This window comes from Miniopterus schreibersii (genome assembly GCF_964146895.1).
Source record: "Miniopterus schreibersii genome assembly, chromosome: 4".
In the NCBI taxonomy this organism is placed as follows: domain Eukaryota; kingdom Metazoa; phylum Chordata; class Mammalia; order Chiroptera; family Miniopteridae; genus Miniopterus; species Miniopterus schreibersii.
This window is the reverse complement of record NC_138105.1, coordinates 42,146,912-42,168,821: the sequence shown is the minus strand read 5'-3', so window position 1 is coordinate 42,168,821 and position 21,910 is coordinate 42,146,912. Positions and strand designations below refer to the sequence as shown.

At 42.1% G+C, this 21,910-nt stretch overlaps 1 protein-coding gene across 3 annotated transcripts in view; it reads left to right on the top strand.

Moving 5' to 3' along the window:
• SLC10A7 (solute carrier family 10 member 7) overlaps nucleotides 1-21,910 on the top strand; it is a 190,906-nt gene that overhangs the window by 137,185 nt on the left and 31,811 nt on the right. For all 3 annotated transcript variants that reach the window (XM_081136712.1, XM_081136711.1, XM_081136713.1), the window contains 2 exons: nucleotides 1,586-1,621; nucleotides 14,979-15,062. In XM_081136712.1, coding sequence (XP_080992838.1) covers nucleotides 1,586-1,621; nucleotides 14,979-15,062 — 120 coding nt within the window. The remainder of the gene's footprint in view (nucleotides 1-1,585; nucleotides 1,622-14,978; nucleotides 15,063-21,910) is intronic.

Genomic DNA, 21,910 nt, shown 5'->3' with positions numbered 1-21,910 from the left:
ACCATGCTCAACATTTTATAGTTTTGTGGATGCCCTTCCCTCTTCCTGGAATATCCTTACCCCCTTTCTGCTGGATCAGTTTCCATTAATTCTTATAATTAATGAAACAGTGCCTGGCATATAAGTGGACATTCAATAAATGTTTAAACAAGTCGACTTGAAATCAGGTGGCTCCCACATAGACTGAATCAGCCAGATATTTTTGTTTCCACATGGCCTTGTAAAATCTGGAATTCCTACTAAAGTCAGAATATATTCCATGTCATCGAAAGGCAATAGCTCTTATAAGTTATTTTGACACTTTTCACATGCAGCTTTCCTAAATGTGCTGATGAGAACCTGTTTCGTAGACACCAATGGAGTTGATAAGCCATAATACATGTTTTAGAAAATAGGTTAAAAAACATAACAAATTAAAATGCTGTATTCCCTATTGTCCATTGCAAAAGTTTGCACAGTAAAGAAGCATTTGTTCTGTTATTTAACAATAAAATAGGCTTGTGTGTGAATATTCACATGAGTATATTCCTGAGAAAGTCAAGATAGCAATGTTCATATAAGGTAGGCCAGTCCCTCTTGGGCCACATCCAAAAGAATGTAGTAACTAGTGGCAAAAGGACTTCCTAAAGGACATCTTTCCCAGAAGTAATGAAGTGGTACCATCCATAGATCCTGGGCAGAGTGTTCTCTGTCTTTCTCACACACGCGCACACAGATTCTTTGGGATTTTAAAGTTCCAAGTAGAATTCATTAATAAAAATACGAAATGAGTTTTCTTGTATAAATCATAGTGAAGTGTGGAGAGATAAAGGAAGAACTAAGGGGCGAATAATCATCTCCTGCTCTACGCAGAAGCCTGTCAGTTCGCTCCCAACTCAAACACCTGGTTTAAAAGATTTATCTGTAAGAGGCCTAAAAGTTTGTATCCTGCCTCGTCGACAGCAGCCTCAAACTATTCCTTGTCATCTCAGAAAACAAATCTTTCGCTCCTTCCTGCCTAGGGGAGGCCGAGGGACTGCGGTGGTCCTGTGTGGCCGGATTAGATGAAAGACTTGCCTTCCACCATGGAGACATGGAGTCTAATCAAGCGAAATGAGTTCTGAGATCCCCGCGCATTTCCTAGGGGAGATCAGCCCGCATTACAGAATCACGGCCTCTCATTCATCACGACTGACGCCGTCTTTGCTCAGGAGAGGACCCCAACTGGGACTAAACCACCTGTCTTCCCTTGAAGAGGCACTTCATCCAAGTTAGAGTTGAAAGCCTTGGAGTAAGAAAGCTTGGCAGCTTCCACCCGAGTGATGCACATGCAACGTGGAAGGCAACTTAAGTTTTACAAAGGGAAGACGAGCTTAAGGAAGATCGGTGGTTGTGGTTTCAAAGATGCCGGATTCGAATCATTGTAATAGAGATGCTGAGGCATTATGACGGGGAGAGCCTAGATTGGGGCTCCCTCTGCCCTGTCGTTTAGGTTTTATTAAGCAGAAGTGAACAGGATACCGTTTCCATGCATCAGAGTTTTAAATGCAAAGAAACTGTGCTGCTTCCCATGCTCACAAGTGATCATCTCTTTTATTTCTTTCAGGGCATCGTTATAACACCCCTGCTACTGCTGCTTTTTGTGAGTATTTTGGTGTCATCTTTAATATCTTTTATTAAAAGCCATCTACAACCCTTGGAGAAAGGCCGTTATAGTAAAACAGAACTTTGAGTCCTTTTATGTGCCATTCACCACATTTTGAACTGCCCTGGGAGTGGAGCTGCGCCAGGTAATAACATGTGGCCCCGGAGGATCCCTGTTGCCTCATGATCCGAGGCCAGCATCAGGACCCAGTCATTCAGCTTCCAACTCCTGGCTAAGTCACTAATTATTACAAGTTAGTGACCTGTGACATAGGTCACAAATGTGCTGCTCTTTATTTTCTCATTAGTAAAACTAAAGTGATTGTTAGTGACCCAGTGTTTGATGGAAAGAGCCTTGGAACCGGAACGAGAGGAACCTCAGGTTTCCAAGGCTGACGGTAACTGGCTTCCCCACTTTGGGGAAGACTGCCTTGATTTTTTCATCTGTAGAATGGGAAACACCACCACCTACCCTAGGCTGCCTCCCAGGGATAATGAAATGTGCTTTGGAAATAAAAAAAATACAAGCTACTGGTTAACTAAACAAAAATTGTTCAGAAAATAAGAAATGCTAATTAACTGTCTTATTTCTTTTGGTACTAAGCATATGAGAAATTAGATGAAAAATTATCATAGAAATTAATGTTATCTCATGCTGAGAAAAGCGTATGTAATCATGAGTGATACCTAAAATACTTTATGAACTGTGCATTTTTCATACACACATCTCCCAAATATAAATCACTCCACTGATCACTGAAATGGAGTGGGGATGTGTTTCTGGGAGTGAAATGTAGCTGTTTAACTAGCACTATTTGTCAGTGAATTAAAACTATGGGGAAATTTATTTAATTATAGTGTAATTACCCAAGTTGGAATTCAATTAGAGTAATAGAGTGAGGGACTTCATTTCTTACAAGCTGTGTAGGAAGTGGAAAGGGAGAGAGATACTACTAAATACTAAACAGTTGGATTCTGCATGATTCATGAAAGACATTACCTTTAAGTACAAAGCCCCAGCCTTCCCTTCCTTCTGAAATGCTAGGTTCCTTCTGATAAGGTAAGGGGAGTCAAATAACCAGATGACTTCCCTCAGCATAACGAATTCATTTATTTGGACTTCACCAGTTGAGAATTTGCAGCAAGTCCACTTGAAACTGAAGTGAATATTAATTTGCATTTGTTTGAAATACAAGACTTGGGATGTACCTACCATTCACTAGATAGGTGAGGACCTGGGGTCATCCCTCAGTGTTGTTTCCTAGACCTAGGTTCACAATTTCCCAGGAGTGCATGCACAGGGCACAGGCCAATCTGATGTCCCCACTTGCATGAGTCAGAGGACTAGTATAGAGCCAGGTATCTGGTAAGTGTACAGTGAATGGCTGTGTAGCTGCGGTTTTCCCCATTGCAGAAGAAATGAAGAGCGGCGTCCCTTCCTCATGTGACTCTTTTAAGAAAACCAGGGAGAAGTCATAGCCACAACTAGAGGGCTGAGACCTAGGCTAGCACTTTTGAGTATCTCAGAGGCTGGAATCTCGGCTCATAACTAAAGAACTAGATGTGTATTTCTTTCCCTCTCCTTCCCATCTGCATGCTATGGAGATTTTCTGTGCTGATCAATACTATTAATACAGGCATCATACTATATTGCAAGCTTTCCCCCACTCTTGGGCCCATAGGCTTGTGAGCTTTAGTGGGTTCAACATTTTAAAATAATAGAGCAATAAGAATAGTGAAAGAGACCACAAGACCCTCAACTTAAAAGTTTATGTTTCCCCCTGAGCCACCTGGGCTGTCCCAGTAGGTTCAATAGCATCATCACCCAGCACCAATAGATACTTCATGTTGCATAACTTTAAATGGCATGCACAGTATATAGCACTTTTTGTCCCTTTAGGTTGTCATGCATTTTACAAACAATGGGCATTGCTTAAACACTTGGGTTACCAGGCCTCATTTACTAAGCAAGACAAAAACCAGAGCAACTTAAAATATGAACACATTCCATAAAAGATGTAGTTGGGTTTTTTTTAAATCAACACTCCTGTTTTAAGTTGAGTTGTGTCCCTCAAGAAGATATGTTGAAGATCTAAGCCCCAGTTTCAACTAATCGATTGAAACATCGATTAGTTGTTCCACTTATTTATGCACTCATTAGTTAATTCTTGTATGTACTCTGACCAGGAATCAAACCCACAACTTTGGCATATCAGGACAACGCTCCAACCAACTGAGCTACCCGGCCAGGGCCTCAGTTCTCTATATTCTTAACCTCTGCTCAGAATGTTCCCTTCACCATCTCGCTCCAACCAAAACCTATCTTCTGATTCATGTTCCTGCTGGAGGCATCTTTCATATCACTGAGTCTTTAAATGGAGTAAGGTGTCTATCTTGCACCTCATCACCAATTCCAGATCATTTTCCATGACTTCTCCATAAAATCCCCAAATTCCTTTGAAGATTATTGTTAATACACCTATACTTCGTGCTATCGCTTCTTGTTGTAATTATCGCTAGAACCCCAGGTCACTCTTTGAGTTCAGAAAATGTTAACATCATTGTCTTCTTTTTAACAGTACACTAGTTCTTAGCATTCTCAATACTCACATAGTTGACCCTCCTAGTATCCTGGCCTCTAAATTCTTGACTTCTCCATTGAGACTGCCTTCCAATTCATCTCGGCCAACCACTGCTGTAGTGAGACCCTTGACTTTATTACTGCAATAACTGCATCCCTCCATAATCCTATTTTCAAATGTCTTCTCTTACCTACAGCTTCTAACTTTGTGACTTATTCCCCAAAACAAAAATTCTTCAAACCTGCTGGAACGGCCAGTCTACTTACCTCATCACCTTAATAATGCCTTAAAGTCACCCACCCTACTTTCACCCGCTTACCCTCACATCCCATCTTACCTACCCTGGATCTCATAGTCCATCAATATAATTACTTTATTACATACACCATCAACAACCTCCTCATCTCTTACTGCTTCATATTTGTCTGGCAAAATGCCAAGCGATCTTATATTCAGCTCCACAACTCTCTGTATATGTACCCGAACGTGGCTGGAGTGTACCCTATCATACTGACTGATCTCATTTGAAATTCATGACAACTAACTGTAAGTAAACCAGACAACCCTACTACCTTCCTCTAATTAATTCACATTCCCACTTTCTAGAAAATCATTTCACACCTCTCCTTGCCTCTCAGATTTCCAGTGCTGCTGCTGCTTTTTTCATCTCATGCAGAAAGGAATTTAGCTAATGAGGATATCAGGAGAAATCAGAGAAATTTTACAGAATCCCACCTACCTGTATCTGTATTCTTCACCCCCTCTCCTGTTTCTGTAGATAAACTATCTTTGCTCCCATCTAAGGCCAGCCCCTCCAGTGGTGCTGTCCCTTACTGCCTACTTAACAATATGAGTCACACAGATTTCCCTCCTTCTATATTATCAAATTTTCTATCTACTGGACCATTTCTATTAGCATATAAGTATTCAGTAACATTACATATCTTAAAAATTAAATCTCACCTTACTCTATGCCTCTCCTTACTCTATACACTCCATTTCTGTGCTCTCCTTTTATAGCAACATTCCTCAAAAAGTTATTTAAACTTATTCATCACTCATTCCACATTATGTATTGAGTTAATTCTATATACCAGGCAGTTTCCTAGGTGCCAAGGTTATAGCAACAAGCAAAATAGAAACATCTTTGCTCTAATGGAGGTTATATACTAGTGGTGGGAAGCAACCAACAAGTAAGTAAAAATACAGGGTGTAAGATGAGTGATAGGTGCTAAAGGGGAAAATAAAATAAGGAAGGGGGGCCAGGAGTGCCAGAGTGGGAAAGAGCTATTTTAAATAAGGTGGTCAGGGTTGGACTTACTGAGAAAATGATATTTGAGCAAAGATAAAGGAGAGAGCCTTTGGCAGTAGAGCATTCCAGGTGGGAGGAATAGCAAGTGCAAAGGTACCAAGAGTGTGCCTGGTGTCATTAAGGAACAGCAAGTGTGTCTGGAATGGAGTGAGCAAGGAGGAAAGTAGATGGAGATGAGGTCGGAGAAACAGCAGGGGCCAAATGATGTAGGACCTTGAAGTCCTTTGGAAGGACTTCGAATTTTAATTTGAGAGAGACAGGAAACCATGAAAGAGTTTTGATCAAGGGAATGGCATGTCTAACACATTTTTTAAAAGGATGGTTTTGGGTGCTGGTGGTCATGGTGGAGACAGGAAGACCAGTGAGAAAGCTAGTGCAATATCATGGCAAGAGATGCTGTTAGTTTCACAGGGTGGTTGAGTAAATCTGTTGGGAAGTAGTTGAGTGTAGAATTTTAAAGACCTGAGAGACTGAGTGAAGGTTATGAGGGAAAGATAAGAGTCAAGGATGACTCCAAGCCTGTGCAACTGGAAGGATGGAGTTGGCATTTGTTAAGATATAGAATACTGAAGGGTGGAGCAGGTTGCAGGAACTCACAAAGAGTTTAGTATTGGACATGTTTGGATTAAGACGCCTGTTAGAAAAGTCAAGCAAGCAATTTCCTATATGAGTCTGCAATTCAGGGGAGCTACCTGGGTGAGAGATACATAATTGGACAGCATAGGAAGGAATTTTAAGTTAGACTGGATGAATTCACCAAGAGAGTGAGAATAGAGAAGGAAACACATCAGTGGACTAGATTCTGGGACATTCTAATATTAAGAGGTTGGCAGAGGAGACCCGGGAATGTGCACTATGCTTAGGAAGAACCAAGAGATTTTGGTGTCCTAGGAGCCTAGCAGAGAATGTATTTCAAAAGGGGGCGAGTGGTCAACTACTTTAATGCTGGTAAGAGTTCAGGTACGATGAAGTTTGAAAATTGACCACTGGTTTTAACAAGATGGAGATCACTGGGGCCCTTCACATGAACCATTTCAGCGTAGTTACGGGGTGAAGGCTTGATGGAAGTTGTTTCAAGGATGGATGAAGGAAGAAGAGCTTAAGGCAGTGGTCGTCCATAACTCTTGAGAGGTTTTGCCCTAAAGAGTACAGGAAATGGGGTAGCAACCAAATTGGGAAAGTGATTAGCATATTTGTATTGATAGATTAATCCAGTTAGAGAGGGAAAAATTGATAGAGGAAAAAAGGGGAGAATTCATGGACCCATGTCCTTGTGTAGGAGAAAGGGGGTGAGTTCTTGTTCATAAAGAGAGACTGAGGCCTCCTAAGCACAGAGGGTTCACCTATAGTAATGGGAGGGGGAAAGGTAGAATAACTTCTATTGAGTCGATATAATGGGAACTGATTACATAACCCCATGGGAAGAGCATGACTACCTTTAGAGGAAGGTATTACCCTCACTTTAGATGAGAAAACTTAGGTTCAAAGAGTTTTCATAACTCCAGGTCTGCCTCCCCTGAGCCCCTTGGGCTACTATGCTCGCACAACAGGCCTCCTAGGAGACAGTGGTTTTCCCACATGTTACCCCCACTCAATTACTTCTTCTCGAATATTTATATTCTAGGTAACACAGAAAGACAAAGAAGAATAAGGCATAATTATTGTCTTTAAGAAACCTAAGGCTTATTTGGGTAAACAAGAATAAAGAATAATGAGACATTCAGAGGAAACAGCTACTCTGTGCTGTGCAGACCGAGTTCCATAGGAGTTCATGGACGAGGGCGGTCTGCGTCAGGGGGAGACCCATGGCAGCCTGGGAGGCCACAGTCATTATTAGCTTCCTAGTAAGTGGCTCCACCTGTGGTTTTAAGAATTCTTTAACTTTTGATCCCATCACTATAAACAAGAACAGTGAATACAGCCATTACTGTCATGTGCCACACTCTATTTTTTGTAGTATGTTCCCAATGACGATTGCATAATGGATGGTCACATGTATAAAATGATGATATAACATTAAAGAGAAGCTATCCATTTGATTGCCCCAAATGTTTTACACTGAGCCAGCCTTTCCCCCCGTGCCAAGAAGTGTTTGTTTCTAAAGCAAGTGAAGACCAATCTTCTCTGGAACCTGAGAGTAGCTTATCTTCTGACTGTGCGCAGAGATGGTTCTCACACAGGGAGAGCTTTGTGAAGCAAAATAATCTGGAATCTGTGGTAAATGCCCATGTCGGCCTCCCACCAGATCTTTTGAATCATACAGGGCTGGAGGAGCATCTGGTATGACATTTCCAAATGCTCTAGCTAGAGGTGACATTGATAAGTTCCCTCCCTGCTTTAAGGACCACTGACCCAGAAAGACCAACTGCCCTGCTGGTCTGGATCTTCTCAGACTTCATGAAGAGGGGCAGTGGCACTGGGTGAGCTTAGGCACAGCGCTGTCTCAGCCACACTTTCCCTGCCCCTAGTTTCCTCCCAACACCAGTTGCTGCCGGAGCCTGAGCAGGCAGGGTCTGCAGAATGAGGACACTGTCATTGCACCACCCTTGCCTGCCGGTCCCCGCGCTTAGAGCACTCTTCCAGAGCAGCTTACGCGGCTGCTCTGCTTAAGGGACTATTTAGTTAGCAACAGTAGGTGCTTCGGTTCCTGAACCAAACTCACATTGACAAGACCAAAGCCTGCGGTCAGGGGATGAGAGGCTAAGTTTGTTTATAGATGGTTCTGAGCATCTCTGCCTCCAGCCCTCCATGCCTGGAAGACCCGTCTCCCCACAGCTTTCTTCTGTGGGTTGTGATAAGCCAATTTACCATTCTTTTGGGCACATTTTACTAAAACTTCTGTGTGGTTTGAGTAACTGGAACCTATAGTTGTACATAGTTTACGTCAGTTACTGGAAGGTAATCTTTTCATCTTAGGTTTTAAAGTAGCCTATAACAAAAAAAATGTTTTACATTTCTTTTACCTTCCAAAAATCACTTGAAGCCTGTTTTGCTCTTTCCAGAGAAGGAAACACACCTTGCCTCTAGAATTAAAAGGGTCCTTTCCCTACTAAATACGTACTTTCCAGGCAGTAACCCAACTTTCATTTGATACATGCAACTGAATCAGTCTCAAGCATATTTTTAACAGTCATGTTCTTAGTTATGATAAAAAATACTGAGCCTGTCAGCTGGTGTACACTGAAGCCATCAGTGTTGTGTAAGTATTCAGTGCCCTTGCATGTATCCCTGGGAGAGAGGAGCAGCAGGGATGAAAGAAAGGCTCAACTGGAGTTTCTGGAGAAAGATGGACACCTAGAAGGGTTTGGGGCCTGGGCACCCCTTCTGCCTGAGTGCTTCTCCTTGTGAAGGGAAGGAGGCTGGCATATGTGAGCGTGTCTGTGTGTGGGTACTAGGAGGTTAGGTGCCATAGTAAACAAGTCCCTTCCTTCTTCCCTTTCCCCCAGGACTGGGCTCTGTGGGTGATGGATGGGGCGAGGGGGAAACGGCAGGAAGTGAACAAATCCTGTTCTGTGTCTGAAGCGGCATCTTTCCAACTTCCTCACAAAAAAGATTTTAACTTCCATCATTCAACAGTATAAACTGTGAATATCTATCCTTATTTTTCCCTGAATGTGGTGCTAATGAAGGCGAAGGCCAGGCATCAGGGGTGAATTATTTAATGCAATAATGTTTTAATAGCTGAAAAGAGGCACAAACAGTGGCGACGCCTGTGGCTAATGGATTTCCCTGGTAGGAGATAAAAGGCTGATTACCCAGCAGAGCCAGGGAAGACCTGTGCGTTAATGACAGTTTACAGGTCAGCTCACTTACAGGGGTGATTTAAAACACACCATCTGTTTCCTAACTGTAGGTTGATGCCTAGGATTTTATGGACAGTCAGCGTCCCTTCGTCAAGAATTGGTACTTATTTGTCTTTCTGAGTCTTGTTAGTTTGGCCCCATAATATTTTAGTGACTGGATCCCCAGATTCTTTCCCAATCACAGTTTCTAAATTTAATGGATTGGCAGCAGCCAAGCCTGCTTCCATTCAGCATTTTTCTGCCAAGTTAGAAAATCGAGTCCTAATGCTCTAAAGTATCCATTGCATGTACAGTACTGGGTTAACTCTTTCTGATGACTCTGCCCTGGAGCAAGTCATGGACCATCTGTGAGAGAGTTGAGAAGATGTCACTCAAATAATTTCTGCCCTGTGGTTGAAATCCTGAACCCCAGTTGAGAAAGGCTGTTCCATCCACCACTGCGCACCAAGTGTCCCCCGACACACCCATTTTCCTCTTTATTTCCCCCTCTTCTTGCTTCTGCCTGCCTTCAGCTCCCCATCTCCATGAGGCTCCGGCCCCCAGCCCCCACATACAAATACGCTTCCCCTCCTTCTCTCACGTGGGCAAGAAAGGGGAGCCCACTCCTGCTCCTTGCCCATTTGCTACTCTGGGCCTTCTGTAATTAACATGCAGCAGAGTGTAAGGATTAAGTGTAAGGGCCGTGGAGCGACTCTTCTGGGCTCTGTCGCTTTCTAGCTATGGTGATGGTGACCTAGTGGTTTAACTGTTCTATGCCACTCTTACCTCATGAAAATCAGGGTACTGATAAGACCCACCTCAGGGGGCTGCTGTATTGAATTATTCAACACACATTAAGCATTCAGAGCAGTGTCTGGCACAGAGAAAGTGCACATTGAGTGCTGCTGTTAGTGTAATTGTGAGACAGTTGTGTGCGAGGCCAGGCTACTGATCCTGCCTTGGGTCTGTGAATTCTGTAGAACTTTGTAACTTACCTGAAGTTGGAAGGATGGAAAGAAAAGAAAACGTCGTCAGGCCCCTTTTTCTACCTAGGTATTGTCATTCATTCACTGAACCCATATTTGTTGAGCACCTACTATGTACTGGGTTAGTGGTTCTCAGAGTGTGAACCACAGCTCCACAGCACCAGCAGCGCCTGGGCCTCATTAGAAATGCAGATTCTCACCATCCTCTACCCCCTTTCACCCTTCTCCTCAGATGTTCTCAAGGTGGGGCCAAGCAGTCTCTGTTTTAGCAAACAGATGCTTCTGTTGTGCTGGTGTAAGAACCAGTGCCCCAGATGTAAAACACAGTCACTCAGCTGGGCACAGGGAATGTAAACGTGAGTAAGACCCTGTTCCTGGCCTTCAGGAACATACAGACTCCTGGGAGAGACAGGTTTGCAAACAAGAGCAACCGAGGGTTCTGAGAGGTATAGTGGAAGCTGAGCCACGAAGGAGGGGTGGCCACTTCTGCATTTTTGGAGGAGGGTTTGGAAAGGATTCCAGAAGGAGCAATGCTTGAAGTAAGTCTTAGAAAGAGACTAGAACTTTTCTAGGTCTAAGTGGGAAGGGGCAAAAGATATTCATGGGAAGGAGCATGTGTGCGCTGGTGATGGGTGGACCCGCACGCAGAGCTCAACTTTTAAAACTCAATTCCTGGAGAGGAAGGGTTTACGTTTAGTTCACGGCTGGATCCCCATCCCCAGTGCCTAGAGCATGCTCTTGCTCACAGGAGACACCAGTGACTATTTGAGTGAACACAAAGGTCCTAAATTCCCACATGTTTAATTTTTACTGAATCACTTCTTTTCAGCATAAGATATTAAAGCAAATAAGTAAACCTACTTGTGAGTTTTCTGCTTTACAGCACTATATTCCTGAAAGAAATTCGCTGATGACTGGGTTGTTTAATGCACTGTCTTGAAGCACTGGTCGGCAGTATGAGGCATGTTGCCTCTGCATCTACCTGGGTTCCTCATTGAGGCCTAGAGCACTGATAGTGTTTTCCTAAACCTGCAAGTCTATCCAAGTGTGCAAGTTATGGATGCATCCTGTAAACATACTGCTCTTCACAGTAGAAACCATGACAGGTTCCTCATTAAAGTGTGAAGAACCAAGCGTCCCAAACAGCATATTTCCTTCTGCTTTAGTTAAGATCACTCTGCATATAGAATGACTGGGTCTTGGACGTTTCCAGTCATGTGCTCAGAAGCTGCCCTGTGCCAGCTGCTTACTCTTTCTTCTGGATGCCAGGGCATGCTTCATCATGTCAGAAACTTCCCCAAGGGTCCCTCTGCATCTCCACACTGACCTGGCAATAGGTCTGGTGGCCAATTCGAAAGAAAGGACTTATGCCAAATTAGAGCCCCGCACTGAGGTTTCCTTCCTTTCAGAGCCACTTCTAAGGGAGCCATCCTGCGGGATTGCATAACCCGGTTAATTACATCCCTGGCTAGCTTGCTCTGGCCTCTGATCTGACAACGCCTCCGGGGAGGGTGTTCCTCATCTAGTGCATCAAAGATCATAGGCACTTCAGAGGACAGAGGTACAGTGGAGACAATGGTCAACCACCCCCTCACCCCATAGCCCTGTCCACTATCTGAGGAACAGGAGGTTTTCAAACACTGACCATACAAATGATGAATGGAAGTTAAAATACATAATATTCTTAAAACCAAAGTTGAAATGGATTTTCCTTTACTTCTCTTATGCCCAAATTTGATCTTTTAGGTAGAATCGGGATTGAAAATAATTCCCAAAAGTAACTTAATAAATGAAGTCACATTTTAGCTTTTCTCTGCATTTGATCTCTGAGTTTACTGCTTTGCAGGAATATTTTATGATTAAACACAGGCCTTCCCAGTGTAGGAGAGCTGTTATCACAGAGCAGATTTAGCTAAAGAACGATTTGGATGTGTTTTAGAAGCGTAGCCAATCTCATATCATAATGCAGGTATTAGAGATGTTAATAATAGTTCACTTGCGGGACCTCAGTTTTCACATCTTTAAAAAGAGGGAATGGAATGGGACTATGAATCTGTCCCAGGGTTAAGATTCTATCAATTTTAGGTCTCTTCCAGAGCAGCATTAAGGGTCCAAGGAGGGGGTGGGGGGAACTGAGGGCAGAGAACATGCACATGCCTCCCTCGCTCTGTTCCACATACACACTCACACAGAGACACACATACACTCGCATACGCAGACACACGCACACACTCAGAGACACACACACTCACACACACACACACACACATAGACACATGTATACTCACAGACACAGACATATATGCATACTCATAGACACACACTCACATGCAGACTCACATTCACACAGGCACACACACTCACACATAGACACATATATACTCAAATACAGACACACACACTCACACTGAGACATACACACTCACACACAGACACATACGCACACTCACACACACACACTGTCACCCTTTCTTCACATGCCTCTCATCATGACTAGATGCCCCTTGTGTCTAGATGCACATTAGAATTGCTGTGTTACTAGTGATAAAAAAGCAGAGAAAAAAATAATACCACGTGATTTTTATAATACCACGTGACAATATTTTTATATATACCTAGGTTTTGTGTGTTTTTTAACTTTAGGAAAAAATGGATATGGTCTTGAAAAAGAGTCTGTCACTTTTTAGTACCTCATGTTTACAAATTACTTCATTTGTTCATCTGCACAGGTTTACTCATCTGCAAGCACATCCTCTGTGCCAGTTACTGGGTTAAGTACTGGGATGGCAGAGGGACTATCGCTTGTGATATGGTGATTCATTAAAATACCTTAAAAGCATTAACTAACTTAATAAAGTTGAGATACAAAGAACAGGGCTATATAAGATCATCCATGAGCTTCCACAAGAATTGTCACCTTTTCTAGAAGGTTATTACCCTCACTCTAACTGGCTCTCTCTGGACATTGTAAACCTATGGATAGAGCACTGACTTGGATGTTTTTGAACTTGAAAACTTTGTTCTTTAAAGTGCATTTTTCTGTTCACCCAGTGCTTCAATTTCCTGTAAAACATATTTTTCTTTATTTCAATCCTTTATTTCTTTATGTCCCCAGGGACATCCTTGGAATTGATATTTGTGAATAGAATATATTTGTTAAGTACCTTGTGCCTCCAGGACATTGCTGCTTTAAAATAGGCTGAAATTATTAGTTTTTACTACTTTGGCTTTGCATAAAAAGAGACATCTTACAGCCACGTAGCATTTAATGCACCAGGACTCCTATCTGTTCCTCACCAGTTCTACTTTTCCCACTTCACTCTCATTTCATTAGTGTGTCTCGGTCATGGCGGAAAAGGCTACAATTTATGTGTTAAACTCATGGCCAGTGGTCAGTGTTGAAGGTGTTGAACTAGTGCAGGCACTGATGGGCAGGACATATATTCTTGGCATTTTGAGTGCATCTGGATAGGGACTAAGGACAGGGCACAGAGCTTTATGAAATACTCCCTGGTGGGGAAAGGTTTGGGTAAGCCAGTTCACGCAGAAACCAGTGAGAACACCGATCCCACGTACTTCATCCTGAGCTATTGACTTCACTGATCTAAATATTTAATTTGTTTTACTTAACATTCTACACCCTCAGTCATCACTACCTCAGTGTATTTTACAAAAATTATTTTTCAGAAGGTATTCCCAAGTTTAACCAAACTTAGGTCACTGTGAAAATTGAAGTTTGGTCTGCGGGAGAAGGGTGACAGTCAGTTCCAAGGGCCAGGGAGCTCATTAGTAATGGTTTGGGAGAACCTGGTGGCAAAAGGGAGTTATAAAAGAGACAAATGCCTTTGGAACAGCCTAGTATTTTTCAGGTTTGAAAACCAGAAGGAGGTTTGAAAAACATTAGAGTTCCTAGGAAGACAGCAGTTCTTGGTGGCTGAGGCTAATGTGAGAGTGTGGTTGTGTTCACAGACAAACGCCGGCTTGTGCTGCTGGCTGTAGAGTCTTTATGACGCTGAGGTTGCAGGAATTAGCAAGGAAAGAACCGAAAAAGGAGGAAGGGTAAGAACAAACAAACAGGAATTCCAACCAGTGTTAAGACATACACATCTAGGAGAGGTGTATTGAAATTTTAAGTTGAAAAATAAGTCATGTTCCAGGATTTCTCATTTGCTAGGCTTTGTGTAAGAAAGAATTTTAAAGAATATGAGATTCATTGCCTTTGTTTGGAAGGAGTAGGAAATTAGAAAATATTTCATTTGCATAAATAAAAATATCACCTTGATGAGAGAGTAAGAAGATCCGCTCGTGTGTGTTCGGCAGGTGACAGGTGGAAGAGCAGCCACATAAACTGCGGTTACGGGGGGATTACCTTCCATGCGGTTACTGACACTGAGAACTCAGATCACTTTACTCTTCAGAAACGGACTCAATAATGAGCGATTTCAGTTCATTGTAAAACAGCAGTTATCACTTTTCCTCAACCTTGGGGTCCAATAAAAAACGTATATTAAACTACTTAAGTCTATTTTGCATTCATATAAAAAATTTGAAAATAACTTCACTCGCTCTTTGTATCTAGCTACCAAATTTGTGGTGCATGTGGAAGAATTCACTTATTGTATGATTTAGCTAACAGCACTGTTTGGTGACTGATTCCAAGTAACCACACTCCTCTCATGTCCTTGTTTTACAGCTCGGCTCGTCCTCTTCGGTGCCTTTTACATCTATTTTTTCTCAGCTTTCTGTGACTGTTGTGGTTCCTCTCATTATCGGACAGGTAAGGCCTCCAATTCTATCTGCTCTTTTCTTTATAGATCAAATTGTGAAATCTTACAAAATCCCGGGACAATTGAGAAAAGACAGAGGAAGAGACAGCTAGATGAAAATATAGGACTGTGCAACACAGGTGTCACCAGTCACGGTCGTCTCATCATTTTCTTTCTTTTAGTTAATAACAATCTGCTCTGCAGACAGTTGCCCAGAATCTCAATTTATTTTTTTTTGTATTTATTGTCCCTTCTTTATAGCTATGCAGCTAGCTTGAAACATTTAGCAAACCATGACCTTATTCTGTGACTTTCGATAAAGTCTCAGCACTTACGGCCACTGCTGGGAACAAGCAGCTGTCTTTGGCTGTCTGCTCCAGAGATGCCTCCAACGACAGTTATCCCATCTGTGATTGCGTAGTTGGTAAAACAGACATTTAATTCTATTAGCTCTTAAATTAGATCTTAGAAAATTTACTTTATCATTCTTATTGAGTTGGATAATAGAATAAATTCTTACATTTTAATTTCTTGGGACAAGGTAATAATAAGCATGTAATTTAATTATAAGCATGCAGACTTTAAACCAGGCTGTTTTTTCACTCACAAGTAGCCACAGTAAAGGATAGAATTTAATGTGCTGCTGAATGAGTGAGTCTTAGGAGACAGTGTATTTGGATGATTAAGGGCATAGACATGGGTTTAAGAGCAGGTGGATTCTAGACTTAGTGCTACCTTTTATTTGCTGTGTGACCTTTGGTCAATCCATTTGATCTTCTTAGCTGCAGAGTCATAACTTATTAAATTATATAATATAATGTCCGTCTTAAAGGGTTGTTGTGAGGATTCAATGAAATATGGATGCATATAAAGGCTTTGTCAGTATAGAGCCTGACACAGGTAAGTGCTCTATAGCGTGTCATCACCATCATTATCAAGTCCCCTGCAAATCCTACACAGAAGGCAACTCTTTGAAATATTAACTAAAAAAAATGATGCATGTATAGACATATAATATTTACAAGCTATCTTAGGTTAGGGTCCCTGGGAAATGGACACTGAGATCAAGGTTGCCATGTGGGAAGTTTACTGGGGACCTTTGGGCTCACCACCTTTGGAAAAGTCAAGAAAGGACACAGCTGAGGAGGAGATGAACTGTGATGCAGTCCTGTGGTGACCTCATCACATCCCAGGGAGTGCCTTGGAGCTGGGAGGACCCCTCAGACTTGTCCTGCCTACCCAAGAGTACCTGTCTTTATACTCCTCTACTCCCTCCCACTCCCCATGAGACGTGTGACTTTAGGTGAATCTGCTCTCTTAGCTGCAACTCCCAAAGAAATTCAACTGAGGTCTTTCAGTCAACCAACACACCTTGCAGATGTGGAAATAAACACTCGGTTCCTGAAGGGATGGATCTGGGTGGCTCATCATAGCATCCACTATCCATGCACTAATCTTTTTATTTTATTTTAATTTTATACTTAGAAAAGGGACTGAATTTAGGATAAGGGGGAAGGATTTCTAAGAACTCAAAGAATACCATTTAATTAAATACATCTTGATACTTGAAAAAGGACTTCTCCCACAGTGCTGATCACAGAACAGGTATTCTGAATAAATATTATGTCCCCCATCTACCTCTCTAACCTCTTTGCCACATTTCCTACACTCTACCCCCCCGGATTTTTATCAATTCCTGATTAATTTTTCTGGATTAAAAAGCTATGAGACATTTACACCATGGAATACTATGCAGCTGTAAAAAAAGAAGGATCTCTTACCCTCTGGGACAGCATGGAAGGACCTGAAGAATATTATGCTAAGTGAAATAAGCCAGGCAGAGAAAGACAAACATCACATGATCTCACTTATATGTGGAATCTAATGAACAAAATAAACTGATTAACAAAATAGATCCAGAGACATAGAAACATGGAACAGCCTGAGGGATCTCAGAGGGAAGGCAGGTGGGGAGGGGGGGAGATTAACCAAAGAACTTACATGCATAAATGCATAACCCATGGACACAGACAGTAGTGTGGTGAAAGCCTGGGGGGAAGGGCGAGGGGAGGGGGGATCAATGGGGGGGGGAAAGGGGGACACATGTAATACTTTCAACAATAAAGATAAATTTAAAAAATAATAATATTTTTCCTGTTTAGAGTGGCTTCCTACCCACCCTGCCACCCAGCTCATTGATCATTTGACTCTTTAATTCATATCTTCTTTGAACCACCCAGCTCCCTGGTTATCTTTCCTCTAGCACCTTGTTTGAGTCCCTTCTTGTTCTTTTTCACTACTTTCTTATCATTTGTTTTCCTTGTTACTGTGTGTCTTTCCCATTAGACTGTAATGAGTGCAGGAACTGCATTTGTTTTGCTGTCCATTACATGCCCAGAGCACGGCCCCCAGTAAATATGTGCTGGGTGGGTCAGGGAGGGAGGGAGCGGGGGAGAACCCTGTGGTCAGTGAGGGGAGTGCCCTTCTTACAGACGCAGCACCTACCGCCCTCCTCAGCTCTAGGCACTTACGCTGCAGATAGTATTAGTTTAAGCCCCTACTGATTTTCTTGGTTCTGAAAATAATTTCATATGCTAACCAGGGCTCATACATTCTTCTAGTAGTGGATCTTGGAAGTATGTCTATTGTTAATAAATGTTTGGTTTAAAACATATGGACAAGGGAAAGATCTTTGTCTCAGTCGTTCAATAGGTTTTCTTAACGAAGAGGGCTTTGTACTTTACAAAATTAAGAATGTTTATCCAGAGAGAGTAATGAATTGTTAATTCCTTACCCTTTATGTGCTCAGTAGTAAGGTATTACAGTAAATTATAAAGCAGTAAAGGTAGCCAGAAGGTAGTGTAAGTGGTTTTTTAAAAGTACTCTAGGTCCAAAATGCTTTAATGATTTTTTTCAAAGAGGAAACCTCTGTTTTACATCTACTGCCCCCCTCCCCTTCTGTTCTGGGACAGGAATTAGCAGTCACTCCGATCTCCACCTGTAGAAACCACCTTGCCTCCTGCCCTGCACCCTTCCTTACATCCAGGCAGGCAGTCAGTGCCACCATTCCTGCCTCAGAAATCATTCATGTCTGGCATCCTCACATTCTCACCTACTTCATCTCTTGTCTAATGACTGCACCTCCCAAACCTGTCTCTCTGCTGTGAGCCTCTTCCAATGCCTGTCCAGTGTCTTTACCGCCTCCAGGGTAGTCCTAAAAACAAATCAGATCAGCTTATTCCTCTCCTTAAAAACTTCCCTCATGGCTCCCTGGTGCCCATTCCTGTGTGGCCCACACAGCCCTTCATCATTTTGGCCCCAACCTGCCTCTCCACTGTCACCTCCCCCATCCCTTCATTTAGGCTCCTGTTCCTCCCTGACCAGCCCCCCTCAGGGCCCCATGCCTTCCATCTTACTGTCCCAACTTTTCTGCCAGCAAACTCCTACTCAATCCTCAAAACTCAGTACAGAGACACCCTCTGATGTGCAGTGGACCTGCTCTGCCTCCCCTGGCGGGGACTCAATTCCAGTTCTGCCATGGTCTGTAATTTTATTATGGTTCCTCCCCAAATATTTATCAGGGGAAATTCTAACTTCTCTGTGAGCTTCCTGGAAGCAGAGACTCTATTATAACAAGTATATTTTAACAGCATACTCCTTCATAGGGTGTGAGCCATATAAAAAGATCGGCCGAAGAAAATTCTAAATTTACATTCAGGGAGCCCCCAGCAGCCATTTCCCCTAGATCTCCAGCTTTGCTAGAGAGAAACACATAGCTGGTCTCACCTTGTTTTAAATTCCTGAGCCCAAATTAAAATGATATATATACCACACTTCCTAGAGTCTCACTTTATTCCTCATAGGGTTACTTCACCCTGTCCTGTATTTTCAAGCCCCTTTACTTCCCCCAGCACTTTCCCACATGCCCATTGCTTTCGGGCTCACTGACTTGGCTTCTGCTTCTCAAGAGTGCCAGCCTCCATCCGCCTCACACACTGTGCCCCGTCTCCCCATGTATTCGGAGCACCCCCTCTCCTCTCCTTGCTCAGAAAGACCTTTCCTCGCCCCTCCCCTGGGCCGTGGCTATCTCATCCAGTTTACACCTCTCTCTAATAGCAGCATTACCTGCTTCTAGTTGGTTTGTTGTTTTTGCTTTTTCTTTATCTCCTCTAACTAGAAGGTGAGCTCCATGGGACCAGGAACCCCTCAGGAAATAAATCATATTCCTGCTCAGCCAGCTAACTAGCTTTTTCACTTTTTATGCACGTTGTTTGGGCTCTGCATGCCTGTGTTTTCAACTGTAACTGAGCAGGATCGTATTGGCTTGACCTTTCTCATGAGAATGCGATGAAGTAATAGTGGGAAAGAATTTTCAAACAGCTAAGTAGATGATGGGTGCTTACTGTATTCATTATTATTGTTGTTTATACTTCTTATGAAGCGTACTGGATGATTTTGAATCTACTCAACATTTAACACGGAATATTTTAAAAGAAAAATGTTTTATAAATCGGATTTCATTTTATATCCCTGACTGTACACTTCAACAGGATATTAATGAAGAAACAATACGCTTTATGAAAATATGTGGACTCAGTGGAATAGAGGGTAAAAATCCGAGAAACAATCTGAAGCCACCTTGAAGGAAAATACATCTTAAAATTCAGACTTAACATGAAAAATTACCCATCGTATATCCCCACTCAGAAATCAGCTTATAGATATAAAGACAGAGTAGGGGGAAAGGCAAGAAAATACCCTGGAAAAAAACACACACAGAAACTAAAGTGACAGGTATTGCACGTCTTGGTTATCTTGGTACATGGGCATTCGTCACCCGAGATGCGTTAGTCTCCTAGGTTCGAGCCTGGCAGGTCCTGCAGTAATTGCTGGGTGTCTCAGCTTGTTAGAAGGACTGGGATACGGGGATTCAGGTTTCCCTTTAAAGGTTACTGATGCTTAGTTTAACCCAAAGAAAATCAAAATGTAGAAGGTGAGACAATAAAATAAAAAGCTGTGGGAGATTTTTTCCTTCTCTATAGCAAAAAGCAAACAAGCTCATGAGACCCTGTGACTTGGTTTTTGAATGCCTCGGTTTCTCTGAGCTCTGAGAGCAAGTGAATGAGTGAAGATTCTGCAGAAGACACCCTGGCACCTCACCAGAATGCTTCCCCCTCGTCTGGACTGTTGTTTTCCCCCAGGGGAGTTCTGAGGCATCTGTCAGGGCGTGTTGACTATCTTACATTTCTGTAAGACAAAGAAGTTTGGGGAACTAAAAAAATGACATGGATTCTTGACAAATGGAGAGTGCTATTGTGAAAAGCATAAGCAGAACTAAGAGAAGCTGAGGTATCCTGGAGTTTATATCCAAAGCAATCTTTGAGGCTTATCAACTCTACTTCACCCAGTCGTTTATGAAGCATTTTAACACTTTTCTAGCTACACAGTGCAAAAACAGCTGCTTTGCGAGTTTAATTTGAAAGGAAGATGGAAAAGCTCTATAGAGCCTGGCAAGGTATAAAATGGTTTACTTAGAAAACAGAGATAAATATCACTGTAAAACTAAAAACAGTGAAGACAATCTGTTTTCCTCTAGGGTTATTGTTTCACTTGTCAGTCTATCCAATTCCCAACTTTCTCGTTGTTTTCCTTATCGAGATTAAGTGTCTAGATTCAAGCATCGATGTGTTTAGAAGAAAAGCATTTTTGCTAGGATGACGCAGGACTCAGGACCCCCTGTTACTTGCCATATTGAGAGAGTCCTATGTACTATGAGCCTCTGAGCACTTTGTAATGCAGAAAGAGATTACTAGGTTAACTGAGTCATTTGCTGCTTAGATTAGAGATTTATCTTGGTTTGGAAAATATTTTTGACTCTCAGGTTACACCTCATTTACATGTGTTTGTTTATTTTGTCAGAGGGGTCGATGGTGGTGGGAGAGAGAGACACTTATTTTTGGAATTAGAATCACACATGCTATAACTTACTGCAAAGAGAAGATCTTTGTACTTTTTAACCATTTTATATTAAAACAAGATTGGAGGACAGCGTCAATTTCAGTTATTCCGTGTAATTTCCATTCATTTTACTTCCCAAATGAGTTGAGTTGTATGTATTAAATTTGGGCAACTACCAGGTTTATACTACCAAACCTGTAGATTATGAAATGACCTTTTAAATGAAGTCCTTCTGTAGCCTTCGAATAAGCAGCTACCCCCACTGTGACACGTGGACACGGGGCCATCTGGGTGCCTTGGACACTGTTATCCAAAATTTATAACAGTCTAATAAATACATCAGTGCGTAGCACTGTGTGACAGGCCGCTTTTATTTCTCTATACTTCACTACATTGTAGCATTAAAGAAAGAAATGAACATTAGATAAATTACTATGGTTTGGGATAACTTCTCAAAAAAAAACACAACACAACATAATTTTTTATAAATTCAACTGAAACTTTAATTACAAGATCAACTTTAAAAAAAATTAACCACTATTTATTTATACATATATGACACTCTTTCCCCTTCATTTCCACCCCACCCAAGCTTCAAGGTGTTATACCTGTATCTTTCTTGTACCCACTGGTCAGCTTTCCGCTAGGACTCCCTTTATTAACACAGTGATTTCACTTTCTGAGTCCTTGAGAACAGAGGAAGTTGATTCAACAGCCATTTGTTCACAGGTTTACTTTGAGAGTGGTTTATTTTGTTCCTGAGTACCTATGAAGGTAGCCCCATGGCAAATTAAGCCTTTTTGGTGACAGAGTAGGAGATGACAGAACCCATCAGCTTTGTCAGGAGAAGTTCCCTGCACTCATTATTGCTAATGGATCATGGTAATTCAGCCTGTTGTGA